Genomic DNA, 25,050 nt, shown 5'->3' with positions numbered 1-25,050 from the left:
ACATGGGAATCTTCGATTTCCGATAACCAAGTTCCTTATGAAGGTAACCCACTCGGACTTACACGAATTCGACACTATCGAATTCATGTGCAAGGCGAAGGGGATGTTGTCCCGAGTTGATCGAGTTCCCAGTTTTCTACCGAGTGGTTAACCGTGGAGGATGGTTCAAGTGCATTTCCGATATACGGGATGGTTATCGGAAATGAACCCATCGATGATGCTCAAGAATGGCGGAATAGATTCTCTCGGCTTTAAGAAGACGTCATTCCGGTTGCCATGGTTCGTCGTCCGCCAATGAGGCGCTGCCGGATGTTGTTACGGCGTGTCATGAGGGCCAGGAGTGGTTTCACTTTTTGATGTCGGGCCATACCGGAAGAAGCCCTAGTGTGGGCACGTATGAGCCGTTTGTGGCCATATCCGGATTTGGAGCCATTCTTTCTGAATGTAAGTGAGAGTAAGTCTTATATCCTTTGTTGACTTTTATTTTTTTGTAAGACTGCTGTTTGAAATTTCCTTGTGTATGTTTAAGGTGAAGGGACTATGTTTAATTCCCTTTTTGACGATAAGGGTTGTCCTCGAAAACGCATCCCGATGCGAAGAGGTACCCGTCTTGGAAAGAACACGAGAACAGTTTCTCTTTCCTTCTAAGGTGTGCGCTGAACCGATAGTCTCGGAAGCTATCTTCCAAACAGGTGCGTACATCTTGAACCCTCATCAGCTCAATGCTCTTACTTCCGATGGGGTGATCATCATTCTGTCTTCGAGTGACGAATCGACATCCAAGAAGAAGATGATTCTGATGTTGCTTCTGAAATCTCATCTGTCTCGCATGCGTTGGCAGAGTTGGAGCGGAAGAGGAAGCTTCAGTTCTCATGGCAAGTGATGCGGGCGTAAGCCACGCGGATGCCGAGGGAGGATCGAAGACGAAGAAACGTCGGACTCAACGTCCGAGGAAGCAAAAGATCAGCCTTGCTGATCGTATTAATGGGATGTCTGGTAAGTCAATACGAAAACTTTGTCTTCCTATTATCCTCTTATTTGTACTTAGTTGTTGTTTCATTACTTGTAGGGTCGACTTGGACTCCTGGCGGGGGTGGGTCATCAGAAACCCCGTCTCCACCACAAAGGAGAACGAAGAAGCTCCACGTCCTCCACCAGAGGTGGAGAAGTCTTCATCCCATACACCACAACTGTTCGTGGTTGAGGATACTTCTGGTTCTAAGGGGAAAGAACCAGTTGTGGATGCGGAGGCGTCCAGGACTCGAGAATGTCCGCACCAGTCTCTTCCATCTACTCCCAAGTCTCCACCCCCGATTTTCAATCTCTTCATCACCATTTTCAATTGGTGGGGAGAGGGTTCTCATTCCCAACATTCTCTGTTGGATGAAGGGTTTGTGGCGCATGACGCGCCACATCAATCACCACCTCACTTTTCCTCCTCTCTCTGGTGCGCCCCCAAGCATCGAGTTTTGATTATTATAGGGTACCCAATCCGGGGGAGATGACCAATTTATATATTCCTCACTGGAATATTGTGAAAGGGTATTGTTTCACATATCCGAGCACTTGTGCTACTTTTGTTAGCCAATGTGTTCCTCCTGGGGAACGACCTTTCAGCGTGGCCTCCCACGCCATCTATCGATCATATGGAATTTACTTCTTCCTTAGCCAACACAATGGCTTGTGGGCAAGAAGTTCTGCGTGAATGGCAGTCCATTGGGGAGAGATGGGGTGAGATGACCCGAGCGACTGACGAGGCTAAGAAAGAAGCCAATGAGCAACGCTGGCAGCCAACACTGCCAAGTGGAAATTATCTGATGCTGAAATTGCTCTGAAGGCTGAGGTAGACAGGCACGCCATTACATCTCCGTCAGTGGAGAGAGTTCTGCAATAAGCAAAATGTTGTCCTTCAAGCTGCACGAGATGAAGCCCAGAGGAGAAGGAGGATTTCGCTAAGGCGCTCGATGTAAACTCAGCCTTAGAGGCCCAAGTGACCCGCCAAGGTTCTATTATCCAAGACCTTGAGGCGGAATCGAAATTGCAGAAGGAGCGGGCAGAGCTCATGGAGAAGAGAGCTACTGATATGCAAGCCGCATACGACTCTCTTCTTCAAGCACGTGAAGAGGCGGAAGCCCGTGTTGCCAAGCACTTGAAAGATAATCAAAGAATGACTGACGGGTTCCGCGAGCTTCAGGGAAGGACAGAGCGGAGCCGAAAAGGAACGGCGTTGGCTCTATAGGAGAAAGGCCTAGCCTTGGTATGTTATGCTTCTCTTCCCTCTTAGGTTTTTGATTGTGTCTACAAGTTTATGAGTCTCTTTTTACTTGGCAGGTTATTAAGCATATTAAGGAAGGACCGGAGCTAACAGATAGCCTTGCCTTTTAGTTACCCCCCCCGCTTCCGCTCAATCCGGCCCCGCGTGACGGGTTTTAATGAAGGGTTGGAGTATGTGCAAGCTGCCTCGCCCTATCGAAGAACACCCCGCTGCACGGACTCGATGTTGCCCAGAAATATGAGATGCGCCTAAACGAGTGACAACTTGTCATTTCTTTGCAAGACATACTTCCTGAATTTGCAGCGCGGGTGACGGCGTGCAACGCCTGAAGGAGTATTTGGATGATACATTTGAAGTTACTCCACCTACGCCTACTTCATCATCAAAGCTTGATTCTTCATCCGCCAAGATCAACGAAACAGAAGACAAATCTGCTCCGATCCATAGAATAGGCTATAACTTTGTAATTTTATTTTCATATTTTGTAATTTTATTCAGCCTTTTGTGGAATTTGTATTGTGTTACACTTAGGGTATTTTCGTTTAGAGAAGTTTGAATTTTGCAAGTGGGAGGGAGGCGATGATGTGGCAGAAAAAGAACTGCCATAGGACAATTGATAAGACGTGTATGATGTCTTTCTGCAGTCCTTTTTGCTTTTTTGTCTTTCCCGCCAGACGTGCTACCTCTGATTGGGCGCATTTTCTCTCTCCACTGTCATCCATCCATCGCATAATTGCGATGTGTATAAATATGGTGTTTCCAATTTCTTTTCATTCTTATCTCATTCCAATTCTCCTCTTTCACTTATTGTGTTCTTGAAGCTCCAAATCTGATTTCGCCAACGACTTGCTGATATTCGTTCTTTTCTGAAGCGATGACTGGAGACAAGAAAGAGTGCCTCGTCCGTTGTTTTTAGTTGGAGGAGGAGGGACTTCAAGCATGGGAGCCGGAGTATCCGGCTGTCGGATCTATTGCATCTCAGCCTCCAGCCAAGAAGATGGTCGTGTACGCAGAAGACTTCACCACCGGGAATCTTAGATTTCTGTTGACGAAGTTCGACGGAAAAATCTTATGGCGTATGGACTTCACCTATCACAAGTTCCATCCGTTTGGACTTATGAGGATTCGACACTTCGAATTCTGCTGCCACGCCCACAACATGGAACCCATGGTTAGCAGATTCACAGTTTTTTATAAAATATCCTGCCGTGGCAGGTGGTACCGCTGGGCGACCCCCAGAAAGGGTCCTATCGGTACCCAAAATGGTATCGCAGTCTAGATGATTGGAAGTCCAAATTCTTTTGGATTCGGGAGAACATTGTCCCTTTTCAGATGCCCCTATCGTAAGTCATCTGATAACATGCCGTAGGTCCCACGCTACCACTCAGGTGGACCTTCAATGGTTCAAGACGTTGACTCAAACGCCCACCCCCATGAGTGAGATACACGAAGGGGCGTTAGTCTGTGCCAGCATGAGTCGTTTATGGTCTTTTCCGGACTTAGAGCCTTATTACGAAAATACGATAAATAGTAAGTTTTACTTTCATTCTATTGAAAATTTTGTTTAGGTACTAATTGTTATTTATGCAGGCGAGGGGTCCATCCTGAACACACTTTTGGATCACGTGGGAGGGCTCATAATGCGTCGCCCCAAAGATCCCAAGGATCTGCTCTTCCTCGAACGTACCACCGCAGCAATTTCCTGTTCTCCACCGTCTTAACCCCGGAACCTGTGTATCCGAGGCGATGTTTGCCAGAGGTGATGAGATATTACCCAAAGGTGAGGAAATTTTAAAACCTCGTCCACTTACTGCACTCACTTCTAGCGGGGTGGTAGTGTCTTCTTTCTTCTAGTAGAGGAGTCATCGCCCCGTGAAGAAGAAGAGTTATCCATTGATGCTACTAACGCTGAGAATATCACGCGTTCGACTGTAGGTCTGACCCGCAAGCGGAAGCAGAACCCATCCACAAACAAAGATGCGGGTGCGGGGAAAGACGCTACCGAAGCTACAACTGATGATGATGATGATCAGAACATGGATGCGGATGCCTCTAAGCCTGCTGGGAAGGGCAAATCAAAATCGTCCAAACCTGCTATTCCCAAAAAACGCAAGGTAATAAATTTGGGGGACCGCATCTAGCAGCTTGCGTCAACACTTGTTTTAGGTACCCATTCCTGATAATTTAGTACCTTAATTATTTTACTTAGTAATGCATCTTTTTGAAGGAGTGGAGTGTTTTGCAGGTTCCTCGGAAGGAACACGTCAAGGACTCGTCTGATCGTCGAGGGACGACGCCACCCACTTCTCCGCTCCCAATAAGGTCAAGACCCCTATTACTATAGAGGATAATCCTCCCAGTAAGGGTTTCTATGACGATGCTTCCAAGCAGTTGTTTATCTCTTCGCCTCCTGATACCCCTCCGCCCACAATGGATCAAGAGGAACCAAGTGCTGTTGCCCGTAGGGCCTGAAGCATCCATTTCCCAGCACCATGATTATCCTTCCTGCGTACCCAGCCCGCAGTGAGCTGTGCGTCAGGACTCCACGTTCGCTGAAACCGACACGTGTCATGAATATTTGCGACGAGGGATCCTTCCCGCCGAGAGGGAACGCCAACGTGTGCGTCCTCGCGACGAGTTGGTAAACTCTTATTATTATTCTCTAGCTAACGACGTTCTTACAAGTCAAGAAATATATCGAGACTAGCTAGCTATGAATGACGCGTGGGAAGATTAGTAAGCCAAGGGGGCACATGCAGAAAAGGAGGCTGAGGAGGCCAAGAAAGAGGCCGAGGATCAGCGCTCGGCTGCTAGTACTGCTGAACGACCGTTGGCAGATGCCAATAAGGTATTGGAAGCGGAGAAAGCCCGCCGATCCATTGCTGAGGAAGCCCAAACTACCCTCCAGCAACAAATGGATTAACGTAATAGTCTTATTTCTTCCTACTTGGAAGAAATAAAAGCATTGAAGGCCGAGGCTTCTGCAAAGGACGAGCGCCTTGCCACTCTTGCGTACAAAACAGAGAGCAAGCCTTGGAATGTGCTGGGCACAAGATGGAACCTGTCCGAGCCAAGGCGGACAAAAAATGGTTGTTGGCGGAATGAGTTTCTCATGTAACTCTGCTTTTCTTAGTTCCATTTGATGGTTTTTATTTTTTATAGCATTTTCACACTTCGTCTATTTCAGGTTGTTAAGCTATTCACGAAGGTGCTGAACTTGGGAACTGCCTTGCAACCTTGCTTGTCGCATCATCACAAGCTGGCCGCCAGACAGGGTTTCATGAAGGTGTGAAGTTCGCTGAGGAGAAACGCCCAACGAAGAATTCGAGCTTCACGACCAAGATACCACCTACCATCCCAAGATATACCTTGAAAAAACAGAAGGTTTCGACAATCTTAATTTTCAGATTGAAGAAACTGTGTCGGAGCTTGCTGACCAAGATGATGGCGTTGATATTTTGAAGGCATACTTTGCCCCTAATCAGAAAGATGATGAGGAAGATCAAGAAGATGGTAAGTGCGGATGGGGATGATTAGGATCCGCCATTGTAATTTATATTCTTGTAACCCGCATGTTTTATCTTTCTTGTAATTGTCATAAGACTTTTGTATCCCTTTTGATTGTATATATGAAGTTATTTATCCTTCACACTTTGTTTATTGTATAATATAAGTGTTAGACTTGTAGGATCTTCTTAATTATCAATAAAGGATTACGCGGACTTATGTTAAGGACCTGCGGGTCCTTTTCTGGCGCGCAGATTAAGAACTATTTGTTGCCCAAGACTTGTAGACTAACGCCAAATAAAGTCTTTAATAAGAAAGGCACGCAGTCCAATATATTACAAACTGACATTAAATGTCGTTTCTACTCATCGACTGGGGCACGCAGGCGAAATAAAAAGTAAACGATAACATATTTAACCTACATGTAACACTTTTTCAATTGTGCCACATTCCAGGTTCTGGGAACTTCAGTCCCATCAAGCTTTCCAACTTATATGCTCCCTTGGATAACACCTCTTTTATTTTGTAGGGGCCTTCCCAAGTTGGGGCCAACTTGTCCGGAGGCCCTTGACCATAACGCTTCATTGTTGCGGTAGACGAAGTCTTCCGCATCGGAAGTACATTTCTGATAGTATTTTTGCAATTGACGTTTATTGTTATGCTCGCGAATCAGTGCCAACTCTCTTCTCTCTTCGAGAAGGTCTAGGTTCATCCGCAACTCTTTGTCATTATCATTGTTCGTCAATATCCGTGCGGATGGAACCCCCGATTTCAGCCGGGATCATGGCTTCAGTACCATAGGTTAAACTGAACGGCGTTTCAGAATTACTTAAATTCTTTGAGTGCGAAACGCCCACAACACATGGGGTAATTCATCAACCCAGCCTGTTCGTTTAATTCCCAGCCTTGACTTGTATCCCTTCTTTGATTGTTCTATTGGTCCTTTCTACCTGGTCATTGGCTTGTGGATGGGCCACAAATGTAAAAATCTGAGTGACCTAAAGTTCATTCACGCCACTGTTGCAACCCGCTGTCCGCAAAACGAGTCCCATTATCACTCACAAGTTTTTGTGGAAGGCCAAATCGTAGATAATGAATTCCCATAGGAATTTCTTGACGCTGGATGCGACTGGTTTAGCTTCGACCCACTTGGTGAAGTAATCAATGGCCACAATTAAAAATTTGACGCCTCCCGGAGCTTATGGGAAAGGACCCATGATATCTATAGCCCACTTCTGGAACGGCCAGGCAGACGTTACCCCCCGGCACCAACTCATTCCTCGGACGCAGCGTATTGGCAGCATGAGCGTTGGCAAGAATCACATTTCCTGATTTCTTGTACAACATTCATATGCATCCCCGACCAGTAGTATCTGCGTTCATGAGTTTTCGCTACGACCATTCTTGGGCCCGCGTGAAGACCGCAAATACCTTCGTGAACTTCCCTTTACCAAATAATTCGCATCCTCGGCGTCCATACATCTCAGAAGTGGGCCGAGGAAGGATCTTTCTGTACAAGACACCATCTTGCATTGGGTAGATCATGGACTTGTGTCTTATCTTTCAATCCGCGGCTTTCTCTTCCAGTAGAACTCCTGATGACAAGTAAACCATGATGGGCGTCATCCAGGATTCTACGCCGGCCTGAATTACTAAAACTTGGTTATGCGGAACGGATGGCCGATCAAGGACTTCAATACGAATGTCCTTAGCAAAGTGCTCAAAGTTTATTGAAGCCAACTTGCTAAGGGCATTCACCGACTTGTTTTCGCTTCTTTTGATATGAATGAGTTTGCACGAAGAAAACTGAAGGATCAAATCTTTTGCTTGTGGCAAGTATGAAGCCATTACGTCGTTTTTTGCTTCACAAGTCCCATTGATCTGTCCCACGATCAACATAGAATCCACCCGCGCATCCAGGTGCTTTACCCCAAGCTTGTTAGCTATTCTCAAGCCTGCCAAAAAGGCTTCGTACTCCGCCTCATTTTTAGTACTTTTGAAGTCTAACTTGATGGCGTAAGTGAATTCATGGCCTTCCGAATTAACCAGCTTGAGGTCCGCGCATGACCTTTCACTACTCGAAGTTCCGTCAGTGAACAATGACCAAACTTGTTATGTTCAGGAGGCACCGGGGGCTGCTGTTCAATTAAGCATTCTTCTTCTTTTTGTTGCGGAACTTTTGTAACGAAGTCTGCCAATACCTGCTCTTTGATTGCTGGTATGGTTTTGTATTCAATTGCATGTTCTCCCAGTTCGATGGCCCATTTCGCCAATCGCCTAGACAATTCTGGCTTTGCATAATACATTCTTGAGCTTATACCCTGTTAGCACATTAATGGGATGGCCTTGAAAATATCTGCGGAGGCGCCTGGCAGCATAGACCAATGCCATAACCAGTTTCTCAAGCATTGAATATCTGGTTTCTGGCCCGGTCAACGTCCTACTGATATAGTAAATAGGCGTTTGGACATTCTTTCTGTTTGTCAGTAGCACGGATCCAATGGCGATGTCAGACGCTGATAAGTACAGTGTCAGAGGTTCCCCCGCATGTGGTGCTGTTAAGGTAGGCAATTCCATCAAACACTTTTTGACCTCTAGAATTGCTTGTTCAGCTTATGCGGTCCACTTGAAGTGCGCTTTTTTGATGCAGTTTCTCAGAGTTGAGACAGACGGGTAAGATTTAGCCGCATGATTGGCTAAGAATCTGTTCAGTGCAACCAACCTTCCATTAAGTGTTTGTACCTCCTTGAGGGAAGAAGGTGAAGGCATGCAGGCTACTGCCTGAACCTTGTCTGGGTTGGCTTTAAAACCCGCACCCGTTACTATTACACCCAAAAATTTTCCTTCCACCATTCCGAATGAACACTTACTGGGGTTCAACTTCATGTTGATCTGTCTGAGGGTCTCAAATGTTTCTTCAATATCTCGAAGCAGTTGATCTTCCTTAACACTTTTTATAACCAAATCGTCCATATATACTTCTAAATTTCGCCCAATCTGACCTTTAAATGCCTCATCCATCTATCTTTGATATACAGCCCCCATGTTTTTCAGACCAAAGGGCATAATCTTGTAACAGAATGTGCCTTGATCTGCGCGAAACGCTGTCTTGTCTTCATCACCCACCGCCATGTGAATCTGGTGATAACCTTTGTAGGCGTCGAGGAAACATTTAAATTTGAAAGGGGCTACCGCGTCAACCTTAAGATCGATTTCGGGTAAAGGATAACAGTCTTTTGGACATGTCTTGTTCAAATCTTTGAAGTCTATACACATTCACCATGTCCCGTTGCTTTTGGGAATGAGAACCGGATTGGCGACCAAGTCTGGTACTGGATTGGGCGAATGATTCCAGCATGTAAAAGATCTTGAACTTGTTCGTTCATAGCTTTAGTCTGTTCCGGGCCCATCTTTCGCTTCTTTTGAACAATCGATGTGAATGTTGGATTCACCCGTAATTTGTGCTCCGCAATTCTCCGCGGGACACCACTCATGTCCGCGGGTTGCCAAGCGAAGATGTTTAGGTTCTTCGTTAATAGTTGTTTCAAAAATGTCCTCACTATCTCTGAGATAGTAGGCCCAATCGTTATTATTTGGTCCGGAAACTTCTTATTCAACACCCACTTTTCTGGTTCAGTCCTCTAAACTTGCTTTGGGACTTTACAGGGTTTTGAACTTTCTGTTGCGAAACAGTGACGGGTGACGTGGATGATTGCCACGCCAGTACGGGTCGGAACTCCTACCGCACCGTGAGCTGTAGAGGAATGAGCATTAAAGTCGTCGATTACCTCACGTCCCAAAATGATATCATGCTTTGACGTCACCGGTAAAACCAAAACTCAACATCTTCAGTTCTTGAATGAGTTTCATCACTAAGAGTGACTGGAAATGATATCACCCCTCGCGGGTGCATTACTTCGCCGCCAAAACCAGACACAGGAGCGTGAATGGGTTTCAGTCTCACCTTGTCGTGTTCATCAAGTTGCTCAAAACATTGCTCATACATTATGTTTGAGGTGCTTCCAGTGTCAAAGAAGACGTAATATGAACGATAATGACCTATGAGGGCGGTGATTATCAATGGATTTTTGTTGCAAGGACCTCCATTGACCCGCGAGAAAATCACGGGTTCGTTCTTCCATTCATCGTCAAGAAATTCTCTTCTCTTCTCCCAACCTTGTGCTCGCCTTGAATCATGTGAACATTTAGGTCCTTGTATGCTTCTTGGATGGGCCTTGGTTATCTCTCGCGGGAGACTTACCAGTCGCTGGTTTTTCATTTTTTACCAAGTGTCCAAGTTTTCAAGATTTCACAGATGCCTCGGTCTCATTTTTAAGGCTACACATTCATTCGTGTTATGCCCTATGTCATCATGAAATGAACAATACTTTTTAGGGGTCAATGAATGATCTCCTCGTGAGTGGTTGAGGTTTTCTGAAATTCACGTTCTTAATAGTAAGAATTTCTGAGGGAGTCTTCGACAGTGGAATCCAATTATTAGAGATTCGCGTTGAAGAAATCTGCTTGTTCTTATTGCCTATTAGAGATCTGGCATCAAATGGTTTTGACGCTTCCATGGAAGGCTGTAGTCTTGACCAAATTGTTCATTTTGCTTGTTTGTTTGGCCGTGGAGTTTGGAATTCCACCTTTGGGTTCTGCTTTTGACTATCAGTAGCCAAAGTCTTTTGTGTCCTTGCAAACAGCTTTTCCGCATACATTATTTCATCCCAAGACGTGGGCATCCCATCTCTACCGGTTAGAGTCCAAATCAATTCATTACTCCACACATTTTTGCGAAAGGCTCCCCGTAGCATATCCTCGCTCACTCCACCAATATTGAGACTCTCATTGTTAAATCGGGTAATGAAGTCTTCAATAGACTCATTATTTCGTCTAACCATCTCTAATATTTCGGACGGGTCACAAGTGTGTTTTTTCTGCTGACTGAAATGTTGGGAGAATTTAGCAACAAAGTCATCCCAACTTTTAATTTGCCGGTCCGGCAACTTCTCAAACCATTCACGTGCCGCCCCGGTAAATGTCAAAGCAAACATGTGACACCGGTAAGGAAGAGTCCAACCACTGACTCCTCCTACTGCCACAAAACTTAACAAATGATAGCTAGGATCAGTCATCTCGTTATATTTTCCTACAGATGTTGGAATTTTGCATTGACCGGGAACGGGGCTGTTGCAATGCGTGCAATGAATTTTGACTTTTCAGCAAAAGCTACTGGACGGTATGGCTTAGTGAAGTCTTCCTCAGCATCACTATGATATCCATCCTGGTGAACTACCGCCCACGGACGACTAGTTCCTTCTTGCATATGAAGCCTGCTATCACCGTTGTAATAACTGAACTCGCCTGGATGATATGTTGAGTCGTAACTGTCATACTCATCTCTGTAGGCAGGCACACGCATGACCAAACAAGGACGGTCACGCCTTCTCCATACCTCTCTAGGGTCTCTCTCCTTCTGAAGGCTATGACGGATCTGACTCCTCCTCACCATTAGGGGAGGAGAAGTGGACCTCCTGGGAGATTCATCATATTCTAAGGTACGAACGCGTAGTTGCTCTTCACAAACCATGCGCTCGTATTCAACTGTGACTTGTTCCCGCTGGAGGCGATACCATTCCTTTGGGGATAAGGGTCCTCTAGCTCTGGAATTCTGAAAGTGACATGAAACAGGCGACGAAGAGGGAATATCAAGATCAGCTTAGCACTCTTTGGACGGCTAATCGGATCATTCTAAACACGTGGTAGTGGCTATGAGGTACGAGAATCACTCAGAAAAAGATTTTCAAAAGCATACTCATAGAAAAATCGTGAAGGAAACTAAGGTACTCACAAACCTAAAAGGGCAAGATCTACAAGACTACAACTAGGAGACTCAAAAGTATTCACAATTTTCAGACTGAAACGGATTTTTAAATTGATAAACGAATGAATACACACAAAACAAATGAATACACACAGGAATGTATATAATAGTCATGAGGCCCATTACAAACCTCGTGCCTTACACTAAAGTAGCTTATGAATAAAAACTATGATAGCCATTCAACAATGGCTTTATGTTGGTTGATGACAATCTAATATAAAGCTTATAACTCGATGGAAATAAAACAACGATAAATTAGTTATTAGTTACAGATTAAATCATGAAATAATAATCTTTATTGAACTATAATGATCATCATTATCACCATCATTTGGGACCAAGGTAGTTGGTTAATGCAGCTACTGCCAAGCTGGCTTAGTTTTTCAATTCAAAGATACAAACAAAACAAAAAATGAAAATAACATATTTGGTTCAAGTTGATGCAGACTTGTCTTCCTTCGGCTGTAAATACCTTTAGTAAAGAAAATACAAACGAAAAGGACATAAGTAGGGCGTGCACAACCCAGTAAGCAGAGGTGTAAACAAGCAGAGCCGCTCGTGAGCTACTCAAGATCAGCTCCTTAAAAACTCGAATTGAGCTAAGCTTAAACGAGCTCGTGCCCAAGTTCGAGCTTTTATTAAGACTCATTTAGAAAACGAGCTCGAGCTCAATCCGGCTTGTTAGCCTACACAAGCTTTGTACATATATAATTTTTATTTAACATATTTATATAATTAACTATTATTATATATAAACAAATGATTAAAATAATTAAGTAAATATTATAAACATACATAAATAAAATAATTAATAAATAATAAACGAGTTGAGCCCCCCTAAGATTAAAATGGGCCTAAACAAGCTCGGGCTCAGCTTGGCTCGTTTACACCCCTACCAATAAGAACCTTGGTTTTAATAAAGTGCGAGGCGCTCACTTTTTCATAAACCATTAGACAAAAATATTGAAAAAGAAATGAATTTAATAAAAAGAGAATTAGAGAGCATTTTTGTATCATAAAAGTAGCTTACCCTTGATGCTTTGCCCAACGTGAAAACTGATACAATTGAACGGTTTCATTTGAGGCGTGACATCCTAGAAGTAAATAGTTACGAGGCTGCACCATCCACGCAAACCTCATGAATAATCCAGAATACACACACATCGCTGCAACAAAAAGTTAGGGGTAAAAGTGTAAAAATTGTCATCTTACTATTAGTTATATACGATCATTTAAACAAGATAGAAGTAAAAGAGCAAGTTGTGTGGGTGTGGGTTCAGTAGCAAGTCAAAATAGAAAAGTCTTTGTAAAGGTTTAAAAGAGTTCGAATTTAACAAGAAAAACTTCTTAACCAAAAGACCAAAATTATTATTTATATGGCTATTTAGTGTGTCTAATAAATGCGAACATAATTATGTCAATAAAACAATTTAAGAGATTTTATGCAATAAAATACGCTTTGATCAACACAGTTGACCAATTAATCTTCTTCCTTTTTAGCTTTTTTATTTTATCTATTTGACATTTTGAATGGATATCATGATCTTGATAGCCAGATTCATTCGAAATGAGATAGTGGAAAAATGGGCAGGTTGTGCAGGTGAAGTAACGAGTTAAAGCAGGTAAAATTATGCATAGATCAAATTGTCAACATCGGTTGGGTTGGGTCGGGTCCGTTCAAAACATTTTTACCCATTTTTTATTGCTAAATAGTGTCATATGGGATTCAGAAAGCTTTATTATTTCAATAACAAACTGCTTTTAATAATTTACGAGGTTTTATTCATTAAAAATACACGTCGGTTGGTCAAGTTAGATTCATTTGACCCATTTTATTTTAATTGGGGTAAGATGGTCATTCATGCATATTGAAAAACTGGTCAAAAGCTATATTTGTATGTGTCAAAACAGGTAACATCTTTTTGCCCAAAAATACTTTTCTACTGTTAATTAGTGTGCCATATAAGATTAGAAACTATAGTATTATAATAATAACCTAAGTTTTCCAATTAAATGATTTATAATGTTTTACACTTTTATGCATTAGAAATACATCTCGGTCATTTTCAACCCGTTAGACCAAGTGGGCTTGTTTGGATTCATATCAACGAGTTAAAGTTGCCACGTCTAATACAAAGGATTACCAACCTGCAGTCATGTTTCCAGATATCATCTCTGGAGGTTTCTGCATGTCCACCAGCCCCTGCGGTATTTTACCAATAAAAAAATTCATTTAGAATAATCTTGCCTTACAACAACATAATAAGCTTTATAGAATACTGTTGTAGTATTAGTAGGTATATAGTAAAATAAACATACCGCAGCAACAAATCCCCAGTTGGCTACAGGACCCCAGAAGTGAGTGGTTTTAGGGCCAACAGGACTGTTGAGAAATGCTCGAAACGAAGCCATGTATTGTGTTGTTATTAAAACACCTCTGAAATGATCCATTTATAAAACAAATTTATCAAAAAAATGTCCATGAGCATGGTCAAAAGTGATGCAATAGTCACTGATATAAAAGATTGAAATATAGAAATGTTTTAACATTGAAAAGAAGAAAGAGCATATACAGATCTTAGTTTCTTACGTGAATCACCTAGATGTGATTCTATGAAAAGAAAAATTAAGTCTTAAGAGATACAAATACTTGCTAGTTTCGTATTTACAGCTTAGACTAAATCACATAACAACTTGCAATAGATGTTTATTTGCATATTAATAAACAGAAACAAAGTCAACACTTTCCAGGTTTCTAGGGTAAAAGAACAACAAATCAAGCTGATTACTAAAGCATATAAAGTAAAACCCTAGAAAAGACGATAGGTACAAAATGCATATATATAGAAGAATCAAAGTGAACAACAATAATAAAGTAGATCATCCAAGCTTGCATCGGATGGATGCTTATTTGCAGATTAAAGTTAATAATAATTTGTACGTAAGGTGAAAGAAGCGTATAGAATGAATGAAGTGTATAGAAACAAACCGAATGCCGCACATGTAACAATCGGAATAGAATAAGAGTAAAGTTGTTGATAGCTTGCCCTAATTTAATGATAATCGAATGGCACACATGTAGATGATGATTGTATGGAATGATAAATAAAGATGATCGGAGAATAAATAATAATAATAATAATAATAATAGTAAGTAAAGAAGCCTCACCGGAGACTAGATGGAATGGATGGCAGCAAGTAACACCACCGTCTTCTAGTCAAGACGCCACCAATCAACCAACCAGGGAATAATAAGATGACTCACCACTTGCAACTTCTTTTCTACTTAAATTCGCATTGCAAACCCCCCCCCCCCCCCCCCCCCCCCAATATGTTTTAATTTGTGCAACTATAGCCCTTACACAACTCAAACACTCAAACGTAGATTATCCTCTAACACCACTCGTAGTGGGGAGCCATCTCCAACCATGAACCCTTAAAGCACCGGAAACACCGCCTGAGACGCTTCCAACACAGCGTTGAGCTCCTCTCTTTTGGTCAACATATAGCCGTTGTAACGGCTAGATTTAAAAAAAAACTATTTTATTTATCATCATCCTCCATATATATCAAACATACCATTTTTTAAGACATCTCTCCTCGTTCTTTCATTTTCTATCAAAATAAAACAAAAAACCTTCCACTCTCTACCAGCATTAATCCATTCAAACACTCCATGTTCGGTTTTTGCCACACCCCTACCAAAGGCAGCGGAACATGCCGGGGTACGACGGATTGCTCAAGAACACAATGACATTATTAAAGTGACAATAGTTAATCAACTCATTCATTTCGTTCAATCATCAAAAGTAACACAACTTGTCCATACAAAGCAACACAAAATACAAAGAGATTAATTGTTCATTTTTCTAATAACCTAAACGGTCTCAAAATAAAATAGTGTCTTCAAATTTCAATCAACCAATGATTAAACCTGTAACATTGCATAAAATATATTTTGTCAACACGAATGTTGGTGAGCAATTTCATAATTTTGAGTATTTATAATACAAGAGAAAATCCACAACTCGTATATGAAACCATAAATAAAAGCAACAATTGAGGTATATAAATCATAGATAAATGAGGCTCCTTTCTTATAGGTAAAACTACCCAAATACTCGGATGTGATAATGGGACCCTATTCTATTAGCACGAGGCTAAAATAGTTAGGGGTGCGTATTATCATACTTAATGAGGCTCAACAACAACATCAAAATAAACACTCGAGCACGTAAAACATATGAGGCATATACACACAATCGGGCAATTATTCTAAGTATCATACACCCTAGAGTTTGTGGTTTGAGGATATGGTATCTTAAATCATTTTTGTTTTGATAGGTATGCATGTTACCCCCAAAGTATAAAAGTAAAAACGAGGGGATGAAATATACTCACATGGAATAAGTGACTTTAATGATGAACTGGTTCAAAAGATAGTTTGGGAAAGACGAACTCAATGAGTTAACGGACGATTCTAGATTAAAAGGTCCTTAAGTTAGTAGGATGTATAAGTAAAATAGAAATGACAAGTAAAATAAATAAACATGGTTTTGGGTTTTAAAGTGTAATAAAACTTAAGTAATTAAAGTGACGGTTTAAAAAGTAAGTTATCTCGAGATCAAGTATTGGTGTTTTTATCCATAAGTTTTACTTACCCTTTGTTAACTAAATGTGTGGGGATTGGCTTACTGCAATAGTGCACGGCCCCTTGCTAGATAAATACCAAAACGAGATTTAACGAGTGTCCGGCTTTGTCGGTTCGGTTCTTGATAATTTGTCAAGTCCGAATCCGATATTCCAAAGTGATAAATATTATGAGATAACTCATCAAAAACAGAAATCTTAACTAAGTTAGAATTTCTATTAGGAAGAAACTCCAAACGTCAATGTTAAGCGGGTGTTCGGTTTTGTCGGTCCAAGCTTGTTATAAGATCAATTTGGTTCTGACATACCAAGTAGTTTGAGAAAACATTTATCATCAGTTTGTAAAAAATATCTTAAAAGAAAATATGAGATTCTGTGGCCCGAAACACAACTAGTGTGTTTTAAGCGAGTGAACACGGTTTAGTTCGGTTTGGTTGGTTCAAGACTTGGTATATGACCAAGTTTGGATCCAACAAATCCATATCATAACAAAAAATACAAAAAGTAAATAAAAGAACTTAAACATTTAAATCTTGAATACAACTTGTTTTAAAACAATTAAAAAAAGAGTTAAACGGGAATTCGGTTTCGGTTCGGTCCATGACTCGGTATGAGACCGAGGTTGGTTACCAGATACCCAAAACCATGGAACTAATACAGAATCTTAAATACTCATATCTTAAACAAAAACAGTAAGCATAAACAATTTAAATGCTAAAATGGACTAAAATAGCCCTTTCATGTAAACTTGTCGTAGGATGACATAAACACCTAATTCAACCATTGTTGAAGAGGAAAAAATAAATAAAGTAATATAACATAAAAAAACATAAAACATGAGTTTTAATTACCCAAATCGGATTAAAAATCAGGAAACAACTTATGTTTGACTTTAAAAGTCAAACCGTCAAGAACAAAAGGAAATAAACCTTGCAATCCAAAAATTTGAGAGAGTATGAAGTGTGAGCAGCTGAAAATTAGTGAAATATACTTGTATTTATAGGTCAAGGGTGTTGAGAAAGGCTTGAGAGTGTGACAAAGCTTCACCAATAGAATCTCATGTAAAAATGTCTATTGGTTGCTTTTGAATTAAAGTAAAATCCTTAATTTAAATAAAAATAATTAAAAAAAATTTGGACAAAAAGTATATTTTATAGTTGGTAAAATACGTATGGGATTTATCTTGGTTGGTTTTTGGCAACTTAGGTCCTTGTAGTTCGTTTTAGGTTGTTTTAAGCATAAAATAAGCGTTTTAAATACCGTTAAGAGTCTTAAAAGAAAACAAGACAAGTATGAAACATGATTATATCTTAAAATACGCTATTTTATTTATATCAAAGGATCCGCAAACAAAACAGGTCGGGTTTACAATACAAATACGAATACGAATCAAACCGAAAATAACAAATGTCACGGTTTTGGTTAGTGTATAGACGTTGTAACGACTAGATTTAAAAAAAAGCACCAAACCTGAACATCACCCAAGCGAGTTGTAAGGCCCTGTTGGATTTACTCATAAACACAGTTCTAAATATCATAGTTAATTAAAAACTTTACGCGGAATATAAAACTTTCATAAAACATTACATAATCAAACCATAACTTGTCTTAAAACAACATCTTGTCTTTCAAAATAAACAAAACATTAAACTTAAACGTCTTGAGTCTTCTGATTTCAGCCTCTTATTCAATGCCATGTGTCCCCTCAAGCGAGCTGCCTCATTCTACTCACCTGCGTGCATACTAAAAGTCAGCTACGCTGAGTGAGTTATAGTTAATCACATATCGTATAATACATACACTTACCTTCAATCATGCATCCGAAGATACATAATAGTTACTTTACTAACTTACTTTCATTACATAATTTCATATATACTTTCATACTTTATTACTTTCATACTATATAATTACTGTCCATTCTATCTCAGATATTATTAGGGTCTGGTCCCTCTTTCCTTTGTCTATCTCAGATATTATTAGGGTCTGGTCCCTTTTTACTTCTCTATCTCAGATATTATTAGGGTCTGGTCCCTTCTATCTCAGATATTATTAGGGTCTGGTCCCTCTTTCTTCATCTTCGTACATACTGTCTTTACATACCCATAACATACATACTTTCTTTAATCATTCATACATATTCATATATTGTACATATATCTTACACATTCATCTATCATAAACATACCTCCCTTGTTAGCACGTGCAATATCCGAAGATCGTTCACGTACCGACAAGCTTTCACTACATACATTTAAGATATACATACATAACATATAAACCATATAAGGCATACACTTACCAGTTAAGATAAGTGTATTAACTATCACATCGAGTATGCACACAGCCCCGAAAACATAATAAGGAAATGGGGCTAGAAACTTACCTGAAGTCGGTTACGTTCACCGTTTATGGTAATCCCTTTCTTGAGCTGTGCACGACTAACTGTATAATATGTACATGTATCAATTAATTATTGTTACTCATATCGTATTTCTATCTTAATATAACTCACAACGAACGGGGTCCGGGGGCAGCGCCCCTGGCAGCGGGGTTCTAGGGGCGGCAGCCCCTAGCGGGGTCCAAGGGGCAGAGCCCCTGGCTGGGGTTAAGCTGCCAGGTCAGCTTGGAAAAATTTTCTTTTCAATAGTTGTCTTAACACATTTTTCATTAGGATTCTAAATTATTTTCTAAACTGGACTTATTTAAATATGGTCCAAATATCCATCATCTGGTCCAATTTGACCGAGAACTATGGTTTGACCGAAAACACATGTTTTCGGCCGAGAACGCCATGGCCGAAAACCACATGGCCGAGAACGTAGACCGAGAACACCATGGCCGAAAACCACATGTTGGCCGAAAACCACCAGCCCAGCTCCTCATTCCACTTTTATGATTTATACTTTGCTCAGTTATTGATCTAAGGTTCAAATCATAAACTTTTAACATCCTATCATTATCATTTACAATCGTTGCACCCCCGTCACTATACTATTATCTAGATCTAACCCGTTTTAGGTGTAAAGCTTGGATCTTTATACATATAAAACGTTCTAGACTAGATCTAGGGTTCCTTTATGAACCGTTCAAACCTATGAGTCCATTTCATCCATTTAAATCATCAAGTTTGTATTTTTATGGAACATCTAGGTCCAATCTACTCTAGGGTCAAGTTTCATGGCAAAACATTCATAAAAACATAAATTTTAAGGTTAAAGCACGTATTTATCTTTTTACGAACTAGGATCTTGTATTTATCTTGTATATGAAGATCTATCTATATTCAACTTGATTTCGGTCTCGGGTGCCCCCTTTTTCTCTTGCGGCCGAAAATGGAATGTTGTGTGTGTTATGGAGGTGTAGGGAGAATAAGATGGATAAGTTGGATGGAAATGGAAAGATTTAGGGTTTAAGGGGTATTTATACTCCTAAGGCCCATCTTTCCTTTTTAGTCCATGATTAATTCTCTCTAATTAGCCTACTTATCTTTCCTCTTATATTATTTTATTTATTAATCCTAGCAAGCTTTTCCGTTAAGAATAATATAAAATATTATTATTTGAAATTCGGGATGTTACACGAGTCAACCAACCCCCACCTTCCCGGGCGGTATGAATTTTAACCCTAACATGTTGTCATATATGCAATATTTAGGGATGCCCACCAACGTACCACCCGCTGTACCCACCGACTCATCCGCACATCTCAATGACACTAAAGGAGACGATGTCGGAGACGCAACTGGATCCGGTGCTTTAAGACGAGACGGAGGCACAGCCCGGTTTGATCAAAGTCGGACGAGGACCGTCACACAAAAAGAAATACGCGAATGAGTCTCTATCTAAAAAAACAGCTCAACTATGGACCCCCTCATCCCCCCGGAGTATTTGACCCTTTCACGGTCGTGGTGCGCGGGCTCAGAAGATCCCGAGTGTTGTAAGTGGTGTTTAATAATTTTTTTTATTTATATACTAATTTTATTAAACAAAATATTAAAGGTTACTAATATAACTTAACGTATGGGATTTATAATTACTAAATTTCCCTTTACATTAAGATAATAATAAATTACATAACGATTACAAAGATTTGAAACGACAAAACCGTGCACTAACAAGAACCTGAGGCTTACAGTTGGATGTGGATCCTCAAATGTTGAAGAGATTAAAGAATTCACTAATTGGTTGTTGGATATAGGTGAAGGTAACTTAGGTGGTGCAAATGATGGAGAAGCAATTGTTGAGATTCAAGATGATCTTATACTTTTGAATTCAGTAGATCCAATTGATGAGTTAATTCAGTTTGTCTATCCTAACATCTTAGATAGATTCAATGAACTTACTTATTTTCAAGATCGGGCAATGTTGGCACCTTTGAATGAGGTCGTTCAGGAAATTAACGAGCGTATGCTAGCACTTCTTCCTGGTGACGAAGTCTAGTATCTAAGTTCAGACAGTTTAGATAACGTTGAAACTGTTTCTGAGAGTTTTGACCCGCAGTTGTACTCTCCTGATTTTCTAAATGGGATAAAGATGTCTGGAATGCCGAATCACAAATTGTTTCTTGAAGTTGGTGTCCCAATTATGCTACTAAGGAATATTAATCATAAAAAAAGATTGTGCAACAGTACACACCTACAAGTCGTTAGCCTGGTATACATGTAATTGAAGCTAAAGTTGTATCTGGTACTAATATCGGATAACATACATTAACTAGTCGAATAAGTTTGACTCCATCCGATAAGAAACTTCCAATTAAGTTAAAAGAAGACAGATTATTGTTGCACTTTGTTTTGCCATGACCATCAACAAAAGTTAAGGTCAATCATTATCAAGAGTTGGCTTATACCTAAAAGATTCAGTTTTTTCTCATGACCAACTTTATGTTGCTTTGTCAAAAGTGAAGAGTAGAGCCGGTGTTAAATTAGTCATACTGGACAAAGAATTAAACCTTACAAATAAAATAACAAAAGTTGTTTACAAGGAGGTTTTTGGAAACTTAATTTGAGGAATATTATAACTGGTGTGTACTTGTAACCTTAGTTTCAATTAATATTATAAAATCTTTTAGCAATATGTTTGTTTAATTTTTCAGTTATGTATGCAATACTAATATTATGGTATTCGTTTTACATTATGTTGTTATCTTACTAATAAGCTTAATTTTATAGTAATCTTAATTTTATAGTTATATGTTATGTGTTAGAATTAAACATTTGTAATGTAAATCTAAATAAATTTGTAAATATTGTTTTAATATAAGTAAAACGGTTTGTATATAAATAATATTAATTTTTATTATCAGTTATTTATTTTATAATTTTAAAGTGTACATATGATTTAAAATGTTATTTAATAAAAGTTTTTCAAAATAGTTTTAATTATGAACAATGCTCTATTGAATAGAGATAGTTATTATCTTCCTTGGAACCATAAAATCGCCGGTTATAATATAATTACTCCGATTGAATAGTAATCGACATTTTCTTTTCCATACCAAATCTGTTTGAATCAGTCTAAAGATTATAATCTACAACAAAATATGGCGACAATTGTTAACCGGAAGTTTTGTAGCGGATTCAGGAAATACCAGTTTGTTTTTAGTGATTTATCTACTATATTGAAGGATAACATCCAATCGGTTTTGTTGTTCAATAACCTCTATAAACGCCAAATTCATGAAATCGGAATTAGGAAAGCATTTCCATCTAAAGAGGAAACAAATCTGATCAATATCATACACGGTATACTTGATGATCATGAGAAACAGGTTGTCCATGTTGTACATGTAGGGGAATTCTTTTATTTCTGAATCAAAATAATGTTGTTATCAAGTTTGAAAATGGTGAAAAAAAAGTTTGAATGCTAAATTACTGTTGGAATCAAATGATTTGTTATTGTTAAAAGAGTTGGACGATTTGAAGCTTGGTAATACAAGAAAACAAATAGAACATTTTGAGTTGGAGCCTGAGGTGAGTAAGAAGGTGAAATGTCTATCCGAATGTGCAAACTATTAATCTGATTTTGATGATCTTCCAAAAGATTTTGAGGTTGAAGAAGAAGGTTAAGGTAACACACATTTCATAAGTTATTAAAATTATTGATATACTTTAATTACATAATAATAAGGTATTATTAGATTAATAAATTCTATATGATATGTATCATATAGTATTTATAATATGTATTGAATGGTCTTGATAAATTTTTGTTCAATTTTAGCCATATAATATGTTCAACTATGTGTATGTGTAACTATTGTTTTTATAGAATGTTGGCATTATGTTACAAAATTATGTGGTTATGAATACTATTAGGTTAGTAAATTATTTAATTGTATAATTTTAGTATTAGGTTAAGTATGTGATATATTTAACCTAATTTTAGTATTAGGTTAAAAGGAATAAGCATGTCGATGTTCACTAAAGAAGCAATGTAATTTTGTTCCCACATATACGTTTCAATATTTAAAACCATGCCATCGTAATATTATATGCTTCTTTTTACGTGTTTAACCACCCCTAAAATACATCGAAACGTGTGGGATTACTTACAAGTTAACTTAAAAGAAAATATTAAAATTAGAGTAGTTTTCTATTTTATAATATCCGTGATATATTTTTAAGATATTCGTGATCTAATGGAACAAAACGAATTGTTAAGTGATGAAATAAACAAACTAATTTGGGGTGGACAGGTTGAGTGAAAGAAAAGGAAGGTCGAATCTTTTTAAGATGATCCTGCGATGAAATACACATAGGGGCGCACAAACAATAAGGCTACTTATTGTGGTGACCTTTAAACTTTAACTCAAAGCATCACGACGCTTTAACTAACACATCGCTTTAACACCACACTGTTGTTTAAAGCTCCGTTATCACGTTAAAGCCCCATAATTTTCTTGTTAAAGCTCCGTTACCATGTTAAAACCCCACAATTTTCTTGTTAAAGCCCCATTACCACATTAGAACCCAACTATTTTCTTGTTAAAGCCCCGTTACCACATTAAAACCCCACTATTTCCTTGTTAAAGCCGCCCCGTTACCATTTCCTTGTTTATTGTCGGGGCCTTAACGCCCCAACGCGATGTTAAAGCGTTGTTACAACACCATATCATTTTTACATCCCATGCTGAAGTCCCATAAGGCAATGTGTAGTGGGGCTACATCATGGGAGAAAATGGGCAACAAAGAAGAGGACCCCCCCGGGCTATATTGAGGTGAAAATTAGCGGGGCGGGGAGATATTATCGCCGGCTTAAAGAAAAAATAATAATATAATATAAATTTGAGCTAAATAAAAAAATTAAATTAAAAACTTAATATAAATATCAAACCAATTAAACCATTTTCACCATATCATACACAAACTCAAACATTGTCACGCCCCACTTTAGGGCCTAGGCGTGTGACCACAAGTTGGTACCACTTTTATAAATACATCAGAGTTGCGGGTTTTATTTCAGCGGAAGTCTTTAATAAAATCATATTGAAAACTTATTATTAAAAACTCGGGTTTAAATACCCGTTTGATATTTTAAATATGTTTCTTTATAAAACATAACTCTTTTATAATATTTTCAAATAAAATATCTGAGCCATCAGATAGCATCTAATGACTTATAACTCCAATCTTCTATTACTTCTTGCTTGTCTGTTCTAACCTTTCTTGTTTCCCTGTAACATGGGGGAAAAATACGTCAGCACAAAGCTGGTGAATAACGATGACTCTAAAATCTTCTTTTCAATACCTTTGTGAAACCAACAATAATACCTTTGTGAAACCAACAATAATACCTTTGTGACTACTCATTAGGCACCCAACTAAATTGGGATCAAATTACCCTAAGTACCATGTACAATTAATTATATACACAATATCATTTCTTTGAACAGTCCCGTAGACCTTCAGAGACATGTTGATGATATGTACGACCTCGGGGAACTCCGAGTCACCATCCATGTTTGGATCAGACACATGTATACTCTTAATCAGAGTGTCCATTTCTTATTATTGTACACAAAGTTTTTAAGGATTCGTAAATCCTATGCAAACATTCAGACTCATTATAAAAGGTTTGGGGCGTATTCACCTTGTCTGTTTATAATAAGTTTTTGATACTGATTCCTGTTTTCTGATTCCTTCTTCTTGTTTTGTTACCTCGGACCTATAGTACGAGAATAACCTTTATATAAATAACTAGATCATCGATCTAGCTTCAGACCTTTAGTCCGTTTTGTATAGCTTTAACCTTGATAAAAAGCATTTGTTTATAAAACACTTGGACCTTTAGTCCCTTTCTTTATTTATCAATCATATGCTACGTTTCTTCTTCAAGAAGAAACGTCTATACGTTGTTCTTTGAATATCATATTTCTTAATAATAAAGAAATACTATTTATTATACCCTTGGTATATAATTACTTATGTTTCTTAGTCAAGAAGAAACTATATTTTTAACTATAACCTTTGCTTAAGAGAAGTTATATTATAATCAAGGTTCGGCTATACCTCCGACTATGGTCTATGCCATTTATAATAATAAAATAATAACTTAGGTAGAACCCCTTACCTCGCACGGGTATTCGGAGTTAGATATTCTTAAGCTTATACGAGCAGCACTTCTACTCTATGCACGTTTATCGAGGTGTTTTTGATCAACCCTTCTTGGCACGCAAATCGAAGCAAAGTTTGGCTGAGGGTCGTGCACGTACTTAGAGGAAAACACCGGGT

The 25,050-nt window shown here is 39.1% G+C and overlaps 1 protein-coding gene across 1 annotated transcript; it reads right to left on the bottom strand.

Annotated features, from left to right (window-relative positions):
* Positions 1–11,939: 11,939 nt before the first annotated feature.
* On the bottom strand, positions 11,940–14,920 carry LOC143583623 (mitochondrial pyruvate carrier 1-like). Its single transcript, XM_077065878.1, has 5 exons — positions 14,836–14,920; positions 13,986–14,103; positions 13,815–13,869; positions 12,697–12,832; positions 11,940–12,138 (listed from the first exon to the last, which is right to left on the bottom strand). The coding sequence occupies exons 2-5, from the start codon at positions 14,076–14,078 to the stop codon at positions 12,099–12,101; spliced, it is 324 nt and encodes a 107-aa protein (XP_076921993.1). The 5' UTR covers positions 14,079–14,103; positions 14,836–14,920; the 3' UTR covers positions 11,940–12,098.
* Between the last annotated feature and the right edge of the window lie 10,130 nt (positions 14,921–25,050).

Source organism: Bidens hawaiensis, unplaced genomic scaffold (genome assembly GCF_021521415.1).
Source record: "Bidens hawaiensis isolate Kalapana, Puna unplaced genomic scaffold, B.hawaiensis_p1.1 tig00032473_1, whole genome shotgun sequence".
In the NCBI taxonomy this organism is placed as follows: Eukaryota; Viridiplantae; Streptophyta; class Magnoliopsida; order Asterales; family Asteraceae; genus Bidens; species Bidens hawaiensis.
The sequence above is the reverse complement of the archived record's forward strand: the minus strand, read 5'-3'. Positions and strand labels throughout refer to the sequence as shown.